This window comes from Pseudorasbora parva, chromosome 18 (genome assembly GCF_024679245.1).
Source record: "Pseudorasbora parva isolate DD20220531a chromosome 18, ASM2467924v1, whole genome shotgun sequence".
Classification (NCBI taxonomy): Eukaryota; Metazoa; Chordata; class Actinopteri; order Cypriniformes; family Gobionidae; genus Pseudorasbora; species Pseudorasbora parva.
Window position 1 is genome coordinate 18910187 of NC_090189.1, and position 18592 is coordinate 18928778.

The 18592-nt window shown below is 39.4% G+C and overlaps 2 protein-coding genes across 7 annotated transcripts in view; one reads left to right on the top strand and one right to left on the bottom strand.

Annotated features, from left to right (window-relative positions):
• The window catches only part of tnksa (tankyrase, TRF1-interacting ankyrin-related ADP-ribose polymerase a), a 118568-nt gene extending 107280 nt beyond the window's left edge, over nt 1-11288 (top strand). For 4 of the 6 annotated variants that reach the window (XM_067424337.1, XM_067424339.1, XM_067424342.1 and 1 more), the window contains 8 exons: nt 848-930; nt 3272-3392; nt 3511-3608; nt 6090-6164; nt 6289-6394; nt 6579-6765; nt 7520-7676; nt 9643-11288. In XM_067424337.1, the coding sequence (XP_067280438.1) occupies nt 848-930; nt 3272-3392; nt 3511-3608; nt 6090-6164; nt 6289-6394; nt 6579-6765; nt 7520-7676; nt 9643-9729 (914 nt within the window). In that variant the 3' untranslated portion in view covers nt 9730-11288. The remainder of the gene's footprint in view (nt 1-847; nt 931-3271; nt 3393-3510; nt 3609-6089; nt 6165-6288; nt 6395-6578; nt 6766-7519; nt 7677-9642) is intronic. The other 2 variants (XM_067424338.1, XM_067424340.1) reach the window with 1 other exon arrangement.
• A 1303-nt stretch (nt 11289-12591) lies between these two features.
• On the bottom strand, nt 12592-18002 carry dusp4 (dual specificity phosphatase 4). Its single transcript, XM_067423933.1, has 4 exons — nt 17499-18002; nt 16552-16679; nt 15843-16062; nt 12592-14277 (listed from the first exon to the last, which is right to left on the bottom strand). The coding sequence occupies exons 1-4, from the start codon at nt 17872-17874 to the stop codon at nt 13898-13900; spliced, it is 1104 nt and encodes a 367-aa protein (XP_067280034.1). The 5' UTR covers nt 17875-18002; the 3' UTR covers nt 12592-13897.
• Between the last annotated feature and the right edge of the window lie 590 nt (nt 18003-18592).

An 18592-nucleotide genomic window follows, 5' to 3' on the forward strand; every position in this document is an offset into this window, starting at 1 on the left:
GATTCAAAAGGACACCTAATAACCAAATGATATAAGGAGTCCATATAATTCATTCATGCACACCAAAGCACACAGGAAATACAAATATTACAAAACAAAACTTTTCAGAATTCAGGGTAGCTTAAGTTTTAGGCATGTCAAGTTGCAGTACCGAAAAGGACCACATGGCGATGCCCCAAAAAAAGCCTAAACCAACTGCCTTGACCTGACTGCATTTACCTACTACAGTACACATTCATTCACAACTACTAAACACAGCAACATGACAGATAAAAACTTTATCGTAAATGTTTGTGGAGACGACGTGAATGTGCTGATATGTACTTAAATACAAGTGTGGCGAGAGATCATACATGCACAGTTTGTTTGCGCATCAGTGTAACAGACTCGCGTATTTACTGTACATCACTGCAATCGTCTTTACCTTTGCAATTCACATCCATCAAAACTTTACTAGCGAGTTTGCATATCATCTGGCCATCATGTTTTTCTGAAACCGGGCCATTAGTCACTGTTCTCTTGGTCATTTCTGATGTAATACGCCTTTAGATAAGCGCTGATTTGGACTGTTTTATTAGTTTTATACATTTGTTGTGTGTAATGTGTAATTCTTAGTAAACCCTAAACTAAATGTAATTTAACCACTAAATGTTTCATAATAGTTCTATGAGATATGATGGGTTCTCTCTCTCTCTCTCTCTCTCTCTCTCTCTCTCTCTCTCTCTCTCTCTCTCTCCTCTCTCTCTCTCTCTCTCTCTCTCTCTCTCTCTCTCTCTCTCTCTCTCTCTCTCTCTCTCCTCTCTCTCTCTCTCTCTCTCTCTCTCTCTTTCTTTCTCTCTCTCTATAGTTACAATTCTGGATATGAACATCAGTCAGTTCCTGAAGAGTTTGGGTTTGGAGCATTTGCGAGATATTTTTGAGCGGGAACAGGTAAGGTCACTTCCTAGGATCAAATCAATTTCAGTCATCTCAATCTCATCAGTTCCACTCCACACATTCAATTGCCAGCTGTCCCATGTAGAAAGACCTGCTGTTGTTTCCTGAAGAGAACTCGAGATCCTTCTCGTCAAAGTTATGTAAATGCGATGACATCTGTGGCCTCGTAATGATCTCCTTTCAGTATACGTCTCTCTCTCTTTCTCCCCCTCTCTCTCTCTCTCTCTCGCTCTCTCTCTCTCTCTCTCAGCACCTTGACTTTATCATTTCCAGTCATCTCTCCTCTTCGGCCGGAAGTTGTGAGATTACTAGCATCTCTCAGTCTTTATAGGTGTGAGAGATCCTGGTTTATGGGGCTGACCTCTACGCCTCTTCTTTTGATTAATACAGTCGTGCCGCTCCCTCTGCAGCTCAGGATTCTGTTGTTTCTCCGTCTTTTCTTCTTCTCGGCTTGGACTCGGTGAGGGTGAGCCGTGGGACGCGATTGGCACGCTGTGCCAGACCCGCCACTCATTTGCACATAGATGAACAGAAATGGTCTTTGGCGGCCACCAGCTGGGAAGGGCGCTTGATGTGAGGGGCTGAAATCAGTTCTGATTGTGGCTTTAGTAAGACGCATTCATCTGTCTCACAGTGACTCACTCGTCTGCTCGCTCTCCATCTTATTCTGCCTCGCTGTGCCTACGGGAGATGGAGCATGAAGAGGCAACAGTTTTTCAGAGACGGTGCGAAAGACTTGAGTGCAAATGAGATCGAGGACACGCTCGCCGAGCTCATACACGCACCAGTGTCGTCATTAGATGCATCTGATTTAAGCCTCTGCGCAGTTTAGAGCTGTCTCCCCACTTTACTAGTGCCGTCAGAAGGGTAGCATGCAAATATTTGTCATTTTTAGATGTCTGCAGTATTCCTCTTCCCTTTGAGTAGAGATGCTTCATCCTGGTTTTTGTGATTTTTGACCTTTGATGCATGTAAACCTGTTTCAGGAGACCTCCAAAACTAAATGAGGAACCTTTAAAATAGCTTAATTGGGGCATTTTAATTTGACTTTTTAATGAGTTTTTGTTGTTGTTTTTTTTAGCATCCCACCATGAACTTTGCTGTTCTTGCTGAATGCAAGAATTCGACATGTAAATGCCACCAAATAAACTCCAGTCAGGGAAGCTAGAAACCAAAGATCTTAGTCAGGGTAGACACCATATTGATAGACGTAGAGGGATAGACGTGCCGTCTCTACAATGGTGCTCACTGAATTTTTTGTTGGCTCTTAACAACAACAAAAAAAAGTTCCAAAAGGGATTCCAGCAATATTGTGCCTCTGTGTCATTACCATTATAGTTAGATGTGAACTTCCCTATTCTCATAAAATTAGAATGATGATTATTTTAGTTATTGTTATCGCCCTTGATTAAGACTTAAGTCACAAGTCAGTTTTTGAAGGCTTTGCTCTAGTCTTTAGTAAATCTGCTGCAGTTCTTTTTCAGCTTTTGCACAAATGAAAACTTTGCCAAGAGAGAAGTTAAAGAGAGAGAAAAAGAGAAATAAATGGAATCTTTCCAGCTGCGGCTATCACACCTTCACGGCAATAATGGTCAGTCCTGCGAGTCCTATCGATTGAAGTGCACAGTGCTTTCTGAGAGAGAGAGAGAGAGAGAGAGAAAGAGAGCAGTTGGCAGCTCTTGGGCTAATGGCCTTTGACAGACCTATCATAGATGTGATGCATTGCCAATAAGTGGGCCATTGGAATTGGGAGTGAGAGAGTTTGAGATTACACAGACTGATGCAGAGTCAACGGTGATGAGGCGGCCGGTCATTCACTTCCATTTATACACTGCTCTTCAAAAAGAAGTCTCTTGTGCTCAACAGATATGTCAGTTTGGCCATTTCCGTTGAATTCCAAAATAATTTCACATGCTTAGCCCAGTGTGATTAAACATTAATACTCTCTGAAAGACACACGCTGGCTCAACGGTTCCCTGCCTCAGTCTAGCAAATCGCCATCTGCGTGTTTGCTTTTGTCTGCGTGTTCCGTGTAGGAGGCGCATTCAGCAATAATCATTCTTTGTGTTATGAGTCACACGCGAAAATATCCATCCAAGCCTCCTGCCGCTTTAAGAGTTTATCATCTCAGTAGGAGGAATTTCCACATACCAACAAGCTGAGAAAATGAAAAATTGCACTGTTGGCTGTTTTTGATGCATGCATTACGTAAATCATTCGATGCCTTCAAATGAATCACATAATGCCATTTTTAATTACAACTTCATGTGACCGGTTGTGCTTGCAGACTACATTAGTTCCCCTAGTTCTGATTGGTGTTCACTTGTTGCATTAGATTTCGCTGGATGTTCTGGCTGACATGGGGCACGAGGAGCTCAAGGAGATCGGGATCAACGCATACGGGCACAGACACAAACTCATCAAAGGCATTGAGAGGCTGCTGGGCGGTCAACAAGGTCAGTTCAGAAGCGTTTAGCTCCAGCATCTCTCTCAAACACCATCTGTTCATGACTAAGCAAACCACAGTGCACTGAGGTACATTATAGTTCTATTTGTTGGTGTGCTTCCTAACAGGTGCCAACCCATACCTGACATTCCACTGTGCGAGTCAGGGCACGGTGCTGATCGACCTGGCACCTGATGACAAAGAGTTTCAGTCAGTAGAGGAGGAGGTGAGAGTGCAATCCAAATTAGCAGATCATGGGGCTTTTCCCTTCCAAAGCATGTGCAATATTATTCCAGATTATATAAAATGGATAGCTCCGATTCTAGATGCTGATTGGTCAGCACAGTGTTCCAGCCAAGATATGTTTAGACTTTATTTATGTCTGTGTATTTAATTGTATTTATTTATTTACTTATTTTATAAATTTTGTGTTTTATAGTTAAACGTATTTATTGTCTTTGATAACTTATTTGTAGACTTTTTTATATTTATTTTATTATTTTAGTGTGATAAGTTACAACTTATTTATAGTCTTACATAGGGATGTCATGGTACCAAAATTCCAGTAGTCGGTAACCATAAAAATACTAATAAAATTTATTTTTATTTTATTTAAATATTTTTTATTTAAGTAAAATAATCAATTCAATGAGGTTCTTATTTATGATGATAATCATTATAAGTAAATAATACATAAACATTTAAAGGCTGTATGCTGTTTAAAATCAAACATTGTTTAAAGATCAAGTGAAAAATAAGCAGCCATCTAGGCATAATTAAAAGTATTAATAGAAGCTTATTATTATTACATAGAGATGGCGCTAAATCTAATGTACAATAATAGCCTAATGTATTCTGTCAATTTCTTCACGTTACACCAAACTTTTATTTTGATGGGTTGCCGTGAAGACCTTTAAATGTCTGTGTTCATGATATGACCGTTTTTTTCTCAAATGAAACAGTAAATCCTCATGAAGGGATGGTTCATGCATTCGTGTTCTATGCATTCGTGTTCAAATGTGTCGTGTGTGTGTGTGTACCCGCGCAGCGACACCTGTCATTCACACATAAGAGCAGAACATGCAGGAGTACTATTTAAGTAGTATTTTGCAGGTTAATATTCACATACAATAGTATATATTTGGCTACAGTCTGGAGCCCTGTGCTTAGATTAACACGGAAGAAACTTAATGTAGCCGCAGGTACCGGGAGTCCGTACTACCGGTAATACAGAAATGCTGGTATCGTCACATTTTTTACATTTCAATACCCACTTGGTACCGAAGTACCGGTACTTGTGACATCCCTAGTCTTATAGAACTCATTTGTGGTCTTATTGTTTTACTTTAGTGTGCAATTAAATGTATAATTTAGTTTTAAATAACCTGTTTGTAGTCTTGGATAACTTATTTAGACTTAAGTTACTTAAAAGTGCACTTTGTAAACATCTAGTACTAAGAAGGGCTGTCAACGAATATTCTAAATTCTAATATATATTCGAATAGTTAAAAAAAAAAACATTCGAAGGTGAAACTTAATATTCAATTTAAAATAAAAAAGCACCGCCCGCAGTAGTAGAGGCGTGGCTGTCTGCTTTGCGAGTGGGCGCACTCATGAGAGTTCAGGGACAGGTCACAGGAGTCGCACTGTCAGCTGAAAGTTGAAGCGTCTTGCATGGAAGATGGCAGAAAGTGCAGAGCCCAACTCGACCTCGACAGATAAAGCGATTTTAACCCTCTAAAATCTAAAAAGCCTTGTCTGGAAGTACTTTGGATTTTGGTCGGTAGGAGGTAAAATTGTTGAGCCGAAAAAGTTGTAGCAAGCTGTGTAAGATTCAATTAGCACACCATGCCTCATTTTATTTAACGTTAAACAGAAGCATTACTAAAGTTTAGGCTACTATACTGACTGAATAGATATTGAATGAATAAAGGATAAATGCACTGCTTCCACTGGTTTGATTATTTACCACTGACCGTTCAAAGTTTGTTCATTTAAACCGTTATCCGCAGAGAGCGTGAGGGCAAGGGCAAGAGAGAGTGAGATCTGTGGACTTGGACATTAGTTGATTTACTTATTTTTGTGTTAGTAATACGTTGTCAAATATGTATAAACTTAAATAGACTACCTATACAAGTAGTTATGTCTCTTTTGTATTAATTTGTCCTGTTATTGATGTAATGCACGCGCATTACGTCAATAACAGGACAAATTAATATTGTCCTGTAATTGACAAAATGCGCAACCAGATGTTCGAATAGTTTGAATATTCGTGTTTTTTTAGAGGAAATATTCGAATGTCATTTTTGAGCAGTTTTGACAGCCCACCAGTCACCCCTCCATTTCGAAGCTATGGTGGCCCACACTGTAGAGCAGTTTGTCCATTTAGGGCTACTGTAGAAAGATGATGGCGCCAAATGGCGATACACCCGTGGTGTATGTAGATTGAAATGGCTCATTTTAAGGTAATAAAAACATAATGGTTCATTATGTATTTACACCCCACTGAAAACATAGTTATGTATATTATATTGCGCCAATAGATCCCCTCATACATATTACACACTGCACCTTTCAGTTAGTTAGCTCTCTTATATAGTGTTATATAGCATTTATTTTGTTTTTATTTTGCCCGATTGAAGATCTGTGTGTTCTCGAATATTGTTTGATGTAACATAACGTAACAGAATTATGCTTTTGTTTACAGCTGCAAAGTACAATCAGAGAGCACAGGGATGGTGGCAATGCAGGGGGCGTTTTCAGCAGGTACAACATCCTGAAGGTGAGTATGCATTTGTCTTATTTGATTTCTATATATTCTAGACATATTTGATTAGTTCGCTTATAGTTCAAATGTTTGATGAATGTCTAAGCAACGATGTCAACTTTGTACACTGTTGGTACAGATTCAGAAGGTGGTGAACAAGAAGCTGAGGGAGCGATACGCACACAGGCAGAAGGAGATCGCAGACGAGAACCACAACCACCACAACGAGCGCATGCTCTTTCACGGTACTGCTCCAGCTCATTGTCACGAGATGAATGACCTGTCATAATGTGCTATTTGGGAAAGTTCAAGCTACAAAAGAACCTTTTTTCCCCCATGTCGGACTCGAAAGCTTCTTTCAAACAGTGTAATTCCAGTTTTCCAGTTTTTACAGAAAAATAATCAACTTCCTTTTTCTTCATCTACAAGGGTCACCATTCATCAACGCCATCATCCATAAAGGGTTTGATGAGAGGCACGCCTACATAGGGGGGATGTTTGGGGCAGGGATCTACTTTGCAGAGAACTCCTCAAAAAGCAACCAGTATGTGTACGGCATCGGAGGAGGGACGGGCTGCCCCACACACAAAGACCGCTCCTGTTACATCTGTCACAGGTACATACACATCTGATTCTTCCCCTTTCACAAGAGCAAACAGGAAAGCACTGACGGCGATATATATGGGCTTTTAATGTAATCGTCTTTTTATTGTTTTCGTTTTATTTGATCTAAATATCCGAACGTGAGTGAGAAAGAAAAAACTTTTCTTTTAGATGTATCATTCTGCAAATGCTCCTTTTGAAGGTATCTTGAGTAAAACGGCTCTATATTTAACGAAGCACATGAACCGGAAGCGATACGGATCTGTTATACAGAAACCGGACGTTTTTTTTTTGAGAATAACCCCGAAAAGATCCTAGATTATCTTTTGATATGAATTGTTGCTTATCATTAAAAAAAAAATGGAGTACTTATCCTAAATGACCAGCTGATGGTGCTGTCTATCCTATGATCCAGTGCTTCTCAATTTAATATAAGTGTTTATTGTACAAATGTATAAAGAAATTCAAACACTGTAAAAATGTAATCAATAAGGTGAAGATATTTATTTATAAAAATAATATTGTAATCTATAAATAGGGTTAGGTTATGAATTTGTATGTATAACAAATTATATATTATTTTTTATTTTATATTTTATTTCAAATGATTTTTTATTTTATTTTAAATTAAGTAAAATATTCGAAATTATGCTGTAATAGTTATATATATATATATATTTTAAATATTGTTATTATAATTTACTTAAAACATGTTATAGTTTTATTGCAAATTGCAATAATTGCTAATATAATTTTGCTTTTTGCAGGCAGATGCTGTTTTGCCGGGTGACTTTGGGTAAATCCTTCTTGCAATTCAGTGCCATGAAGATGGCCCACGCCCCTCCGGGACACCATTCCGTCATCGGCCGACCCAGCGTCAACGGGCTAGCCTACGCCGAATATGTCATCTACCGAGGGGAACAGGTGAGCGGGCTCAAATATTTGTAACAACTGAAAATATAAGCACAGGATATTTAAAACAAATTTTTAAAGGAGTCATGAACTGGCTTTTAAAAACATATACATACTGTTGTCTGAGGTCAACGAATGACGTTTGTGTGGTTTTTACATTCAAAAACATAATAACTAATAAGTAATAGGCTAGTTTCTACACTGGTTTTGAGGCTCTCTCCAGAACTCTGGGCTTTCATGGGCCTGCACGCACTGAAGACTTAGCAATAAACGCCCACCATGGGTCAATGTATAAACAATGCACACCCGACCAACGTTTTCAACTAACCCGCCTGCAACTCGGACCGCAAAAAAGAAAATATTGTACCCGACATGTTTCCTGACCCGCATTTTTTAAAAGTACTAAATGCTCATCGTAGCGTCAATTTATTCATTTATTTTGTTTCTTTTTCTTAACAATTAAGATGATCCATGTGTTTATCCAGTCTAATTGAAGTGCCCGACTTTCCCAACAAAAATCCTATTGAAACATATAACAACAGCAAAAAGTAGGCTATTCCTCATATGTTGGCCATTTTATTTACTGACTTAATATAGTCTACATGTTGATGCCTTCTCAAGCCCCCGTAGTACGAGTTTGTGATGTTTGAGCACGGTGCGCAGATTTTTTTAAATTCCGCTAGGTGCTACTATAGTGTCGCAGAAACGAAATACTGTAAGAACTAAGCTCTGTGCGATCGACTGCAATGTGAAAAAGTTTAAAACAAAAACAAACTAAGTAGGGGAGAGATATAACCCATGTCCTGATAACTATCACAAAGACAGATCACAATGTCTGAGTCCTGTATCAACAACCTGCCATTGCTAATGCAGTATGTGGCTTATGTACATTTAAGAAAACCACTTCCTCACAAATATTACACGCAAATGCCTTGCCACGGTGGGCCAGACTTAAAACCTACCCGTAGCTAACCTTATAGCTGATGGCTGTTCTAAACAAATCTGAGTGGGGTGAAGATATTCTGTAGTTTGCTTTCAAACGGAATCAACTTCGGATATTGCCGCGAAGACAACAATAACATTACTACTACTGGCGTGACGTAATTGAAGAGAAAAAATTAGCAAATTTGTATTAATATTAGAATAGAGTTCTAATGCATGACCAAATAAATCACATTTAAAACAATCATTAAAAAAATTTGTTAAACGTTAAAAAATAACACTGGTAGCAACGCTATGCTGTGTAGAAATAATATTGAATCAAATGTCCCTGGGTTGAGACGGTTTCTTATTGCCACTATGACAACCTACGGAGCTGAATGTGTGCTCACTGGCTGCACTTAATGCTGGAACGCAGAGGATCCTCCTTGCCAATGTATTTCATAGTACACTGTGTCTAGTACTAGTTTAAATGACAGGTTTAATTAGCATCTTTATTTCAAATAACCCGACTGACCGCGACCCGAATATCAATATAAATATTTTTGGATGACTCGAAACCACAGGCAGCCACTCATTTTGGATCAACCCGCGCATCACTGACGCTCACGGTTAGGATTTTATATTTGCATATTTAATGAGCTTCAACTCCCAGTCAGTTCAGTTCACATGAGGGAGGGGTTGTTTTGAAAGTGGCAACCGGAATGATTCTCTCAATCACAGGGCTCGTAAACGTCTTTATCAAACAAACACACTGATTTATTTCTCATCCACCCGCGATTGAGTAGAATATTATTTTTGTATTACTTGGCCTGCCCGATGAGGTACATTCTGAAATCGATCGTTTTCTGTGCCTGGTGTCTATACACGCTTTTCTTTGACCAACAAGGAAGGTTTCGGCTCTGAAACTTACAGGTTATTCTTATATTACCATGACATTTTATGTATCAAAAGCTCAAGGGAAAGTTGATTTCTCAATTCATCACCCCTTTAAGGTAGTTGATATTCCGTTTTTTTCCAATTTTTTGTGTTTTTGCAGGCCTACCCAGAGTACCTCATCACATACCAGATCATCAAGCCAGACAGCGCACCTCCTTCCCCAGCAGCGGCGGAGCAGAAGTCCTAGTCTACGCGGGGTCCCGGATCAGTGGTCCTGCGAAACGCTCAGACTGTTACCCAGACATTTCACACACATCCACAGATGCCTCCTCACATTCACTCACCCGTAAGCCTCTGCACTGCCTCTTTAATTTGCAGTTATGCTCCATTTCTGTCCTCGTGAGTGTTTACAAGAAAGAGTTGCCTTGGCTGGCCGTGTCCTGGCCCTCCTCTTCAGGTCAAAGGTTAGGACATAGGCCACAACGTTGTTTCAGGGCTCAGTGAAAGGACTGCTCCGTGAAAGACAACAAGTGACCTCTTCCCTGTCATTCTACGCGATCTAACACTGTTCAAGCATTAGCTTACTTTCTTTGAAACGGTTTTACTAGTACTGTGATGAACTACCCATTTTATTTTCATCAATAATGATTCACAATAACAGACCATGTCTTAAAGGGACCTGACATTTCAGCAATCCTCCTTTCCATTATTGAAGTCGACTAAAGACCCTGAAAATCTCATTGTTGTGGTTTTTATTTTATATTTCTTTATGCATTGTTGTTTTTAAAAAAAGCCTTAGAGGGGTTTTAAAGCAAAAAGAATGTTGATGCAGAGACCAGAACTATTCAAAAAGCCTTTGACCACAAAATAGCAAAAATTGTATGTCTTTTTTTTTCTTCTTTTTTTCTCTGTACACATTTTTTACATATCTTTGCACAGAAACACTGGTCAGAATGTCCCATTCCATTGCCATAGCCTAATCTGAAAATTAAACTTTTAAGGAATTTGCACTTTTAATAAGCAGGACTTAAGTTATTCAAAATAATTTTAAAAAGACGTACGTTAAAAAAATTCCAGTAAATGTACAGGTTGTGTAATGGACAATGCCTTTGTATAGCTTTTAATGTTGTTTACTGATCCAGAGTGGGTTTTATTACTGTAGTACTGTGTAAAGGAAGTGGGAATTTTTGCTTTCAGATCTTTCCTTCTATATTTTCAGACGACCATGTGACTCCGCTTTGGAAGTCGCTCCTTTTGCTTTTGGCTTGTTTTGGATCACAACCACGGGAATTTCTAAATCTTGTTCATTCCAGTCCTGTTTCTCTGGGGTCAGAGAAACACCCTCTTTTACGGGGGTCTCAGTAACATTTTAACTGTTACACACTGCTGATATCAGCAGCTCTGCTGTCTCATATTCATGTTACAGAATGAAATGAAGGACGTGGCTCTACCTCTGGAAGTCTCATGGTTTGGTTGCTTTGCTCAGGTGTAGTTTGTGTTTCTGTACATGTGTACTGGAGGTCATCTGCCTTACTCTAGGACTCCCTGCGTTCAAACCAGAGAGAGAGAGCGAGAGAGCGGACCTTTCTTCTCCTCTTAGTAGTATGAGCACAGACTCCCCTCAAGCCAACACGTGGGAGATTAACTCCTGAACTATTTCTCAATTCTCTGAGCTGTATTTTTACTTTATTTCCATGTTCCTGTGAACTTTAATCAGAAACGGCTTATCTAAGTAAGCCATCTACGGATTAATCAAACACTCCTCAATCATGTAAAATGGTCTTAATAAAGTACATGTCATAAATACTGTCTGCTCTCTGTTTTTCAAACTTGCTGTACCCTTATTCAATTTACTTATTCAATTATAGTAAATTAATTATATTATTGCAAATAAAGGTATATTAGGCAATACTATTTATTATTAAATATAGTTTATTGAACAGTATAACATCTTTATTGTAATAGTAATACATTTGCTGATTTATTTTTTATCACTTAAAAAGACTCAAGCATTGATACCTTCTTTTGGTTGCTGTTGCGTTTTTTAGGAAGACTGGTCATTCAAAAATTGTTTTGGTTTTAAGTTCAAGAAAGTCTGGGCTTTAAATGTGATATTATCGTCAACGGCTTTAAATGTGATATATCGTCAACGTTATAATAAAACCATCCACACACTTGTGAACTCCTGTAAAGTAAACTCAGTAGAGGCAGTGCAGCTGCATTCATGGAAAGTCATGGACATATCAGGTAATTTTAAAATCCTTTTGCAGGCCTGGAAATATAGTTATGCTCTGCTTTTACATAATAGCAGTGTTCTATTTGTGAAGTCTGTGATGTTTTTTAACAAATCATTTGAACAGGAAATCGCCTGAATGATTAGTGAATCGGTATGAGTTAAAAACCTAGTCAGATCAGCTGACTGGAAGGGTCGTGAAATTTGTGAAAATTCGTTTCCCAGAGTGTGCTACTCGAAATTGACATTAGGCTAGTTTAACATTTTAACACTTAACGGTTGCTTACAAAAATGCTGATAATTGTGACGCTTTAAATGTGATTAAAAAAATGTGTGTGTGATTTGTTGCTATGATACATTTCAGCTTCTACCTATTTTTTTTATCAAGCTTAATGAAATGTATCTGACGCACTGTAGCGAAATTGCAATTAGCCCCACACAATTATTTGTTTTAAACGCGTTACAGTTTATCTACAGTGTCTCTTATGGCTAAGTGGAACAATGATCGACGAGGCCGTTAGTGTTTTGTTTTTCAGAAAACTTCGACAAATAAGTGGGAAGGATTAACATGAGTCAGAATTGACAATGATGAAGTGAATTCCACACGTTAGAGGGCGCTGTGGCTCTTCAAAATGAACCTCTATTGAACCTATTCAAAAATCTACCCTCGTTTATCAGATATAATACTAATTCACTTCTGCATAATAGCGCGCGCTATTCTTTTATATCTTTTCTTAGTCCATGTAAGAAATAATGAGATGGCTCATGTTCTATTCATTTTACAAAATGATTTCAATATTACTTACAGGCCTGCTGCTATAGAGCCAAATATGATCCATCTGTAGATTTCTTCTTCACAATTAAATCACGCCACACTTTGATTAAAGAACACAGTTTATATTTAACAATGACAATCGTGAGATAAATAAAATGTACATATAATACAACAGAACAGGGTAGGGTAAAAAAAATCCTTACCCTCTGAATGATATTGCCATGAGACTTCAGACAATAACATTTCACAAGTAGGCCTACAGTAAAAATTATTGCATTCATCTCATCAGTGGTTGACAGACAAACAGACCACGTAATATGAAAAAAAAGAAAAAAAAAAGTGGGAAACGCTGCTCGGTTATAACTTCAATTCCGGTGAGGTGCAAAACAAACCTCAAGATAAATTTTGCATCACTTAAAAGTGCTATAAAAGCTGCCCACAATCTCTTAAAAAAGAAGTAGGCCCCAACACACATACCATCTGCTATATGGACTCAAGGCATGTTTCCCTCACAGAACACAAAGGAAAATAATAAAAAGCCAACTGACACCTGGGAAACCGGCTTCCCAAGAATCCCACTCCCAACTTCCAGTGTAAAAAGGTTCAGTGTATAACCCAGCATCATCCTACACTATTCCTTAAATAGTCTATTAATGAGAACATTCCGTGCGGAAGAACGCCACAGTCATTGTTGGTAAGGCATACAGCAGAAATAATTAATGAGATCTCTTCGGTACAAATTGGCAAAGAAAATCCGACGCTTAAAATCATGATTAAACAACATAACAAAAGAAAACAGACCATACAGTGCTTTGGTGGTGACTGGGAGGAAGGAGAATCAGGTTATTGCTCTGATCTGTGACAGGAACTGATCTGTATTGCAGATTGAAATGTTTTGAATGTCTCGTCCGCGATCGGTCTGAAAGGAAAGGCTAGTAAAAGTGATTGTGTACCTTCTCTCTACAAGGCACTGACAAATGCAAAAACGAACTTGATGAAAGACACTTTCTGCCAAAGGTCATGCCACGGCTGTCTCTATTAAAGGAATTCAGGAAGGCTGGCGAATGAGGAAGTGATAAATGGGAAGTTCAGATGCGATGTGAAGAACCTGTCAGGGTCGAAGGACCTCCTGCGCTTCATTCCCACTTGTCCCGCCCAAATGAAAAGTCTTTGGAAGTGAGCTACAGGAAATGAAGGAGATGAACTGTCCCCACAGGATATTACGATTTATTCTTCTGATATTAATGCGCAGTATAGACCGTAGGGTGAGTTCGATGATGGGCGGTTACCAGTGAAGCAGTCACAAATAAAAACCTGGAACGACCACATGATTGTGCCAAGTGAAGAACGTCAGGGAAATTCGCCCTTCTCGCTGTGCGCGTGCAGTTTTTGGAGTCTCGCGGTTTATCAGCAGCGTGGCGATGTTGTGATGGGACTCTGTAGGTAGGTGAGGCTGCTGGGCTGGCTGTGCGTCACCACTGACACGGGGAAGCTGAAGATGAAGGGTGACGTGGGGGTGGCGGAAGACTTGGGGCCTAGAGTGGCGGAAGGGCTGGCGGCCTCTACAGAACAGGAAGTGGCCAGCACCTGAGACTCAAACTGCAGCAGCTGACCCATGAAACTAAAGTTGGGGGAGATGATACTGCGCCGCTGTTTTACAAACTCGAAGGCCTCTTCCAGACGCACCCGCTTCTTCTTCATCAGGTACGCCAGGCAGATGGTGGCCGACCGAGAGATGCCGGCCTGACAGTGCACCAGAACACGGCCGTTGGAATCTTTGACAGAGTCTGAGGAAAGAACAGAGATTTTTGTTAAGCACAGATGAAGCTCAGATATGAGTCATCTTACCGCATACAGTGAACCTTTTGATGCAGGTTCATACAAGTCATGGTATATTTTATATATATATATATATATACTATACTATACTATACTGATTGTGACATATTTCGAAAACTCACAATTATTTCTTATGACTTTTGATTTAGCACCACTTGAAAAAAATTATGATGTAAGAAACATGACTGGAGATTGACAGTGAAAACTAGACTGACTATAAAGGTCGACCATATTCCTATTACACTGTATTAACTGAATACTTAAGTGTTTTTCAGTCAACGTTGGATTTAATAATCTCCTGTGCATCTAGTGTCAAAAAGACTATCCAATTGGACGAGGATTGACAATCAATGTTCGATATAAACAATTAGTCATTTGTGAAAATATACAAATAAAATAAATGACCAATTAAATCTATAATATGCTGCTCAAATGAAATGCAAAACAATACAAATATTTCAACATTTTCAAAATTATAATATCGCTGCTACTACTTTAGCAGTTTGTATATACTTTAGCAGTATAGCCTACACAATGTGTGTATTATTACCACTCCAAACGCCCATTGATAATGAAAATGCATTTCTAGAAACACACATACGACTGGGCATTACACATTCACCCAAAGCTGATAGTCACAGTTGGACAACAAACACTCAACACCCTGGCAAAATGGTCTGGGGTGGCTTTCACACTCGTAGTAAACACACACCTCCTGCCATTACTAATAAGCTGCTAATTAACAACAACAACAAAATGGCATGTGCATGGAACAAAGAGAAAGCAACTACGTATATATCAAACGTGACTTTCTTCATGTGCACTTTACTGTCTGCATATGGCTTTGCACAGCCATACACACCCAGATCTGAGGTAACTCCGGTATCAAGGCACCCCTGAATGGAGGATGAGTCAGACTCTGGTCCCTAAGCTCTGCACTCTGACGCATACATGCAAGCACATGCACACACTCTCACACACACCTAGGATGGTGCGATCAAATGCGGCAAGCCTTCTTGTGGGCCTAGCTTTAGTGCAGAGGATGCTGAGCTGAAATTGGATATACAGAACCCCCTCTCTCCCTCCCTCCTCCCCGCGCCTCCCTCAGTCATGGAAACCCTTTTATGAGGAAGACCCACCCATACCGCAGCATTCATCCCGTGTTTTGCACCTCTGACGTGTGGACTTTTTCATCATCGCGTTTATATGAACAACTCTGTGCATCAAACGTAATCTTCAATCTCCTTTATGCTACATGCATAAATGACCAAGCTGAGCTATCATAATGGATGCTAGACTAAAAAAGGAGGGTGTAATTGTTGCAAAAAGCTCTGCAATGCAGATCAACGTTTTAATTGCTGATGAAATGCACGTCATTTGCAGTTGAAAGGACCCATAACAACCAAGGCTAATTTGCGGATTTACTAATTTAACGGCTAACCATCCAAACCCCAATTTACATACAGGCATGCATGCATAAAATACATATATTTAGAATGAAAAATGACCATACCTATAAATTCAATGGCTTCAATGAACCAAGAACTGATGTCCTCCTTATGGTTGTCTTCCACAGGGATACACTTGTACTGGTAGTCCCCTTCAAAATGGTTTGGACAGTTTGAAGATACATTCAATAGTGCAGAAATGCCCATACGATCTAGCATGTCCTTTTTAGACGCATGGAGAGCACTGCCAAGAAATAAAAAGGGGAGGATTTCCACAGGCCCACCCTGTAAAAAAAAGGGGACAACAACTAAATTAATGATATTGCATATTTAAAACATTTATAGTATAATAGTAATAATAATAAATGCATTAAAAACTTGTCCTTATATTCAATAATTTACAGGCCCCTATCATCAGTTTGTATCAGATTACAACAACAAGCCTCTGCTTGCTATAAAAGGGTCACGCTTAAAATGTTCAGTTTTTTTATTCGGGAAATGCGTATGGATTTGTCCCACTGTTATGTCACCAGTGGCCTGCTTAACTAGCTGTAGAGACAGGAAGTGATCGATGTGGGAATCAACACTGAAGCGTACTGGAGTGTCTGACACAGTACACCCCCGTCACAGAGGAAGGCCGGACGAACGCACTCAAAAGTACTGCTGTATCAGCCGGAAAGAGCAGCGGATGACAGCAGTCAACAGGACGTTTAATGTTACACAATGCTGCCCATTAGCTGACCTCAAAGTATCCACCACTGCTAATGTAGTTACCTGGTCATGCTGGGGAGTTGCGCAGGAGGGGCAGCTGCTCTCCACGCCGGACTGAGGGCTGGATACGGCCAGTGTTTTAGTTTTCAAACAGTAATCGGGATACTGTGTGGAAAATCTGTCGTAGCCTCCTGTAAAGTGATTTAAAAAAAACATTTGTTCAAACTGTTTCCTAGCTGCTTAAATAAACGTGTATAAAAGGCCTGGTCTGCTGACCCGTTGGCCGTTAAATGGGGTTTTAGGGCTAGCCAGACCAACTTGAATCATCTAACCCAATTTTATTTGCCCTTAATTGCTACTTGAATGAGATAATTTTATTGTTTTGAGGTCACACAGAGGTTGCACTCAGATAAGATAAGATCACCTAAACACAATTTTCACATTTCAAGAACCCAAAGATGGTAAATGACTGATCACTGGTAACATTTATTAACTATGATGATCTCAAAAATATAACTCAGATTTTACATTTTACTTTAGGCCCAACTCACGCAACCCTTAGGACATTTTGAATTTTAAAAAAAGAAAATAGGACCTGACATATGCCTAACACAATCTCTAAAATGCACTAATCTCTATATAGATATGCGAGGCATATTAAATAGTTAGTGTCTATAAAATTAGGAGCAAGTGGAAATTATTGTCAAGATGTGAACATTCTCTTCAGAATGTGGGAGCTGGGTTGGTTTCTAAATGGTCAAACAGCTCAAGTTGGAACATGTTAGCTTGTCAGCCCGCAAATGACCAGCCTGGACCAGCTTAGACCAGCTACCGTGTTCCAAAAACAGCTACTATATCTTAAACTGGATTTTCCAGCAGTGAATATGGCAATCAACATTACATCATTATTTTAGAGCAGACGTGATGCTTAGATTTGAGCACAGCGAAAACATATATAGGCTACAACAGATATTTTTTCTATAACAGGTACAAATAACAAGTGATTTTACCTTTTAGCAGATAGACTTCTGTCCGAAATGTGTCCCTACACAAAGCGTTATGTACCAGGGTGACTGTGCTGTCGTCTTTCATAGTGTTTGCATCGGAGGACCGCTCATCGTACAAGATCACGGCGGAGTACAGCCCTGATTTCAGACGGGCTCTCGCTTCGTCGTCGCCGGACAGAATCTGGTCCAAACTAACGGAGCCTTTCGCTCGCCTCCGAACTATCGTGTTACAGCGAATATTTACAGCGCCTCGAAGGTGACCCGCGCTAAACGCTAGAAACGATCTGCAGTCCAAAAGCAGACATTTCCCACTATCGTCCTTCATCAACCTCTTCAAAACGCTGCAATCCATCTCACTAAGTTCGTCCATTGTGACCATTTTCCTCCTCCGATGGGGACTGGTCACGGTCAAGCTGTGGTTTAATAACAATAATACGTCAAATCCAGCGCTGCCAGTGCGCAGTGTAATGTTGTGTTACCCTCCTGAGAGCTTTACTACCAGGGGCAGTTCTCTTTCCGTTTTATGAATGGGCTTCAGACGCGCGCTCCATAAAAGGATCGCGACGTCACAATGGAGATGACGTCTGCTACGAGCTCCATTCATTAGGCGCTCTTCATTCATGAGAGTCAGCGACGATCGATGGTGACCGCCGTCACCCTCTAAACCAGGATTCAACCAAGAAAGATATTTCTTTTGAGATGAGCTTGACAATTACATTTGAATAATATCTAAAGTAAACAGCATATAAAAAGACGACGAGCAAAATAAGCGCTTGTATAATCAACACGAATCCACAGTATTAGGCATAGGCCTACACAATTTTATTGCAACAAAAATATTAAAAATATCTATATAATATTAAATCTGTTAATTAGCTAACTGAAGAAAATATGAAATATTTTCACGGACATTCGTTTTCTGTAAAAAACGTTTAGAAGTAGCTATCACGTAGGCTATGAACTGTCGTAAAAAATAGCTATTAGATATATTTTAAATACATTTTCCAAGCACATTTTCCAATGTAATTATTGAAAAAGCGGTGTTCCCATAATTCTCTTCGAGACCTGTCTCATGTATTTAGTTGAAAACGGTATGG

What these genes read in the sequence shown, in the direction of transcription:
- dusp4 (XM_067423933.1), bottom strand. Translation starts at nt 17,874, where the DNA reads ATGGTCACAATGGACGAACTTAGTGAGATGGATTGCAGCGTTTTGAAG. An exon ending in AGAAGTCTATCTGCTAAAAG is followed by an intron (nt 16,680 to 17,498) that starts GTAAAATCACTT and finishes ATCACTTTACAG; the next exon opens with GAGGCTACGACAGATTTTCC. An exon ending in TGAAGCCATTGAATTTATAG is followed by an intron (nt 14,278 to 15,842) that starts GTATGGTCATTT and finishes TTCTTTCCTCAG; the next exon opens with ACTCTGTCAAAGATTCCAAC.